Source organism: Micromys minutus, assembly GCF_963924665.1.
Source record: "Micromys minutus genome assembly, chromosome: 18".
NCBI lineage: Eukaryota > Metazoa > Chordata > Mammalia > Rodentia > Muridae > Micromys > Micromys minutus.
Window position 1 is genome coordinate 40,219,836 of NC_137953.1, and position 6,000 is coordinate 40,225,835.

General features: G+C 50.9%; 1 protein-coding gene across 1 annotated transcript in view; it reads right to left on the reverse strand.

Moving 5' to 3' along the window:
- Positions 1–4,567, reverse strand: part of TMEM178B (transmembrane protein 178B) — a gene marked incomplete at both ends in the record, with an annotated part of 361,213 nt that extends 356,646 nt beyond the window's left edge. Inside the window, one exon of the mRNA XM_080931867.1 lies at positions 4,186–4,567. Within this exon, the coding sequence (XP_080787993.1) occupies positions 4,186–4,567 (382 nt within the window). The remainder of the gene's footprint in view (positions 1–4,185) is intronic.
- Positions 4,568–6,000: the final 1,433 nt, after the last annotated feature.

Genomic DNA, 6,000 nt, shown 5'->3' on the forward strand with positions numbered 1-6,000 from the left:
TTGCGCTAAGTATTTTCTGATTACAACATTCAATTTTAAATATGCACAATGTTCCATTAAAATAATTTTCAAAGTACAACCACTTCATGACCATGAAAACTCCTGGGACCAAAGTCTATTATAAATGGAATTTTAAAACAATACAACGTACTTGATCAGTTAAAGGCGGGGCTTGATGGCATACGCCTTTGCTCCTAGTACTTCAGAAGCAAAGGCAGGCAGATGTCTACAAGTTTGAAACTGGCCTGGTCTGTATAGTAAGTTCTAGCCGAGGCCACACATGAGACCTCATCTCAAAATACCTAAAAAAAAAATTTTTTTTAATAAACATCAGCTAAATACCTGCTTCTTTCAAACTCCATAAGTGTAATACTTCAATACAAACTGAAGAAATAAAATATTCCCTGAAATAAGCCTTACCTAGAGCTACCTGGATATCCCTTGAGCTTCAGAGATTGGTCTTGACATTGACCTGCCTGAGCACCCTGTGCTGACTTTTCCAAAAGACCAGGATGAAGTTTAGAAGCAAGGGACGTAAGCTAAGACTCCTTATTGACAAAATCATACGGACATTTGGAATAATCAATCCTTGCCGTGCACACCCAATGCTCAATCTGACCTCTGAGAAGAAGAATAATTAAAATCTTATCTAATGTGGAAAATAATGACTTTGGATGATGTGTGTCTGCTCAGTGGCATATGTTACCCAAAAGGAATTGGGTGTCTCCCTTATTCCTTGGCAAAGCTTTTGTACACACACACACACAGGCACACCAAAAATCCTCTTTTTTTTTTTGGTGTCTCATTTAGCATCTGTTACAATATTAACCTGGACTCATAGTCACAGTACTTCGTTTTTTTTTTTAAATCATGATTTCCCAACTAATCTGTTATTTGTATCTCCACACAAGCATTCCCATCTATAATTGGCTCTGAGTAGACACATTAATAATCCCGATTTTTTTTTTGTGAGGTCTTTCCCAAGAACCCAGGCCTCTGGTGAATATGCGTTACAAATGTGTGTCTCGCTTGCCTTCCAGGAACTTCCAGCTCAATGATGAAACAAGCGTCGTTGCCAGAAGCGCACACTGTGTGCACAGCATGGCATGAGGCATCAAAAGGGATGGATTCCAGAGACAACCACGAGTCCAAGATACTTCATCTCCGTGTCTGATAGAGGTTGGCTTCTGCCTTTTCATTCACTGGGTGGGTTTGTTTTCTTTAAGAGCACAAGCATCCGTTTCAGAGCAAGGACTGACTGAAGAAGGGACAGACCCCTATAGGGCAGTGCTTCCTCACCTCCCTAAGACTGTGGTCCGTTAAAACAGTTCCTCGTGCTGTGGTGACCCCCAACCATAAAACGATCTTGTTGCTAGTCTAAAACTGTGACTTTGCTAGTGTTATGGGTCATAATGTAAATATCTGATATGCAGGGCATCTGCTAGGTGACCCCAAGAGGGGCTATATGACCCACGGGTTGAGAGCCATTGCTTTAGAGCAATAGGCTCAGTAAGACACAACTCACATTTTTCCATAAAAAATTTAAATAGGCTTTAAACAACTTTTTCTCAGATTTCCTTTTCCTGTGCCCAAAATATATCTCCCTCGGTTGTAATAGAAGGTGTTCCAAAAAAAGATAAAGGTCTAAGTTCTCTTTGGGGCTCCTAAGATAAATGTCTTTCCTTAAGATTTCCTTAAGTTTAAATAGAGAAGTATCCATTTTAACTCCCATATAAAATCCACCCATCTAAGACAGATGCTGGTTAATTCTACAAATCGCTTTCTCTGCATTGTGAAAATTGCCTCTAGATTCTATCAATATGAAATGTGCTCGTTTCCAACATGTGTCCGCTGCTGCTGGGAAAGGGGAGATGTGGCTTTCGAAGATGGTGTTATGAGGTTAAAAAATGAAGCCGGTGACCTTAGGTCTCTCGGGATTTGTAAAGCCAGCATGCCATCTGTCTCTATGATGCCTAACAAGAATGCCAAAAGGACAGAAACAGCCATGGGGAGTGAGTGCTTGCACTGACAGTGATTGCTGTATTTGAGGTGACGAGAACAGCATTTCCATTAGTTCAAGTGAAACACCCTGCCAACGCTGGGTATCAGCGTATTCAACCCCCTGCTGTGCGTGTCCATTGTCCGTCGCTGCAATTTAAAAAAATCAGTCGATATAAAGTCAAAATGTTGTTCAATCTTCCCTATCCCTTTCCCTGTCACTGTGTTTCCAGCTTCACCGGAAGAACGTGTCACTATGGTAACCAGTCCCTCTGCTGCACAGACCAAGTCAACCTCTCCAGTCAGATTGCCAAGCAGACAAGATGGAATCAGAGGTCTGAAGGGAGACACCAGAAGATACAAATCCCATTCCCCTCCTTCTCTAAGTGGGGCAAACCAGTACCAGACACAGAAGACCTGTCTTGTTCTAAAAGGTTCAAGGAAGGAAATTTAAGAACGTCCTTCAACAAATCTTGTCAGAGCTCACCGGTCACTATTGGCGGTTCTCCACAATTCAGCTGGCTACCTATCGTTTCCATCCTAAAGTGGAGAACAGCGAACACCGTCAATCTGAAAGTGTTAGCAAAGTCCCCCTGTGAAAAACAATTCTGCTTCCTCCTGTTTTCCTGCTTCTCAGTCAAGCTGCATAACCCTATCCATTCTTACAAAGTTGTAGAGTTCCACCAACATCCAGCCACACTGATAAAAGCCTCAGCCCCCTGCAGGGGGATGCCTGTAAGCACCAACATGCCTGTGTTTAAAACTGGAATCCATGGTCATTCCCAAGAAGCTATGCAACAAATACCAAGATGGACACTCACTCTTCCGAGCCGCTCTTCCTCTCCTGAGAAACGGCCTCCTGAACTGGTCATTGCTACCTAGTTGCTGTTGCTGCTGTGTGTGTGTGTGTGTGTGTGTGTGTGTGTGTGTGTGTGTGTGTGTGCTCGTACTTTCAAGTTAACAATTTCTTCTGAACAACCTCAACACTTTCATAAATCAAAGTCCATCCGTTCTCTCAGATATCACTTTAAGACATCAGTAAACTTCATGGTGATATGAGACATTAAGAGTCGCTTTATGTCTTGGCTTCAAAGCGCATTTGCAAAGATTAGCACAGTTGTCAGCTACTCACTAGTTGAAGAGAGTGTGACACGAGGGGAGAAGCAAGGTCTAAAATCTACACATCTTCCCAGAGTGCAGCCATAGTGCAGCCATCATAGGAGGGAACGCACCCCCCCCCCCCCAGAAGACATTACAGCACTTCGAATCAAGCAGGATTCCAGTAGGCTCCTGAGACAGGTTGGTTTCTAGCATATAAATCATACAGGATTTACAAATCACACCACCTAAGCAGACTTTGCAATGCATGGGATCACATTCAGATATCAAGTGTTATTAGCAAATATTTGCTTGTTTTCTGTTTTATTCGCCTTGAGTGTTTTAAATAGATCTGAAAATGGTATTTTTTCCCCTCCGATACACCCACTTTTGTGTCACTGGTGCTGTGCTTATCAGGCTGCTGGTATTCACAGCCTACCGTCCGTCGCTCTGTCACCCACTGCTCCGGAAGAAGAAATAAAGGATGGAATGGAATGCTACTGGATACCTGCTTTGAGCTCCTATAAGGCAGGGGCTGTAATGTATCGGTATCTACATTTCCAATAGCTACGCCACGGCTTCCACAGTGCCTTACTAACTAAATGCTTCTGGTATGCATGGTGTCTCCTGCAGGAGACATTCCCCCCACCCCCAGTTTCTGTAGATCAGATCAGTTCCACATCTAAAAACAGAGATTAAAATTCGGAGCCAGTTACCCCAGACACATCACCCTTATAGGGTTTCCTCTAGAAACACAACACTGGAGATTCCCTTCCTTCCAGGGAGCTGATGAAGCATTATCCTGGATTTAAAAAAACAAAACTGGCCTGGGAGAGGGCATGTGAATCTGGACCCACAAGAGCAAGACAGCAGGTGAGCCAGAGTGAATGAAGCCCTTTACCACAATCTATTAGAGCTATGAAGAAGCAAGTTCTGCCCACGCCAAGGCTCAGGCAGGCCTGGCTAACTGGACCACTCGGAAACCAGGGGATGTCATAGCCTGTGGCCACCAGGAGAGGCGAGGGGCTGCAGGGCCTACCTAGAGGCGCCTGGCTCTCCGCAGCGCCACGCCTCGCGCCCGGAGCTTACCTTTCCGAATGAGGGCGGCGATCTCCGGGTCGAAGCCCTGCCGGTGGCACTTCCTCCAGAGGCCCATGTTGGTGGAGTTGTATTGCCGGCTGCACTCGTCCGCGGGGCTCATGGCGAACAGCTGCCGGCGATTCCGGGCCCGGAGGAGTTTGCCCTCCCAGCGGTCCAGGCGCGAGCGGCTCGCGCGCAAAGGCAAGTTGTTGTTGTTGTTGTAAATGAAGCCGGGGTCGACCCGGCGGGTGTTGAAGGCCTTGCACCGGTCTCTGTGCTTCCTGGCGTCCGTCTCGTACCAGTGGTCGGAGCAGATGGCCACGGCCAGCATGCCGAGGGCGCAGAGCGCTAGCGAAAGCCCGGTGTAGAGCAGTAACCTTCCGGCAGCCATGCCTCCGCTTGGCGGCTACACCATGGGCATGATCCGCCGCAGCCTCGCCTTCCCTCCGCGCGCCCGGAACAAAGCGGCGGGCGGCCGAGCTGGGGGTGGGGACGGGAGGGGGATCTGCGCCGCGGCGCCCCCCTCGGCCCCCACCTGAGGGGACGCGGCCGGGGGAACTGCGGGAGGAGAGGCGGGCAGCCTAAAAAGTTCTGATCCGGAGAAGCTCCCGCAGGGTCATGAGCATCCTCCGGGCAGGTGCAACCTCCCTCTCGCGGTGGCGAACTCAACACCACTTCCCAGCGTTCAGGGGGCAACAGTCCTAACCCTCCGTCCGCCTCGGCACGCCGCCCGGCGATCGCAAACTAAATACCAAGTGCCCTCGACCGCGGCGGGGCTGGCTGGGGTGTCTCTGTGCAGGAGTGACCGGCCTGGCTTCCTGGGAATGATAGGGAGTTCTGAGGACGCGACACTTCCAGGAAGCCGGTTGCCCGGGTGCAGCCTGGATCTCTTTCTCTGGGACTCTCCTCCCCTTTTCGGTCTGCAGCCGAAGGCCGGGGATGCGTGCCCAGAACTGTTCTTTTCCGCGTCGGGTCTTTTCAAAGCCTGGGTCCTCAGATCACCAGTCGGTCCTTGACTCCTGCCCACCCACCGGTGCTCTCAGAAACCAGCTGCCCTCAGATGCACCGTCTCTGCCAGCCTTTGCCCGCGAGCTCCCGGATGGCCTGCCTCTGGCCTCGCCATTCAGATAAGCCCGGGCTTTGGGACAGCGAGGACACCCGGGCGGCGTTACACGACTCTTCGGGGCCCGGGGTTTGCAGAGACTGGGCGGCAGCCGACGGGCGTTAGGGTCGGACTGCACAGAGGAGGGCGCACCCGGAGCGCTCGGAGCTCCTTCTATACCATGGACAGGTCGCTCAGGGGTGGTGAGCTGCCGGCCCAGCCGCCAGCCTCCCGGGTGTCATGAGGCTCTCCCCAGCGCCTTCTTCTTCCTAGAGTGTGTGCACCCGGCCCTCTCCAGTATCCCTTCTGCTCCACTTCACCTGGCCTTCCGCAGCCACGCGTGCGAGATGCCCAGGTGCCGAGCAAATGCTGCGGGCACGACGAAAACCTGGAGCCCGGCTGCTCGGAGCAACCCGCCCCCTTGGCCACCTGAGCCCAAGCACTCCAGCACCGCTTTGCTCTAACCAGCTGGGGTCAGCCGCTCTCGGATTGCACCATTTTCTTCTCAGCCCACCCGGGTGCCGAGTCGCGGCCTCGTGTGGACTGATCCTGTCCTGGCCTCAGCGTCCCGCGATCCGGCTCCCCGCACTGGGGTGAATGGGGCGGGGGCTGGAGGGGGGGGAGAATCCTGGGTGCCTCGGCTTCACCTCCCTACCTCCACAAGCTGCAGAGGCTTCCGGACCTCTCTGGCTCAGCCGACGCCCGCGAGGAGCGAGAGCCCA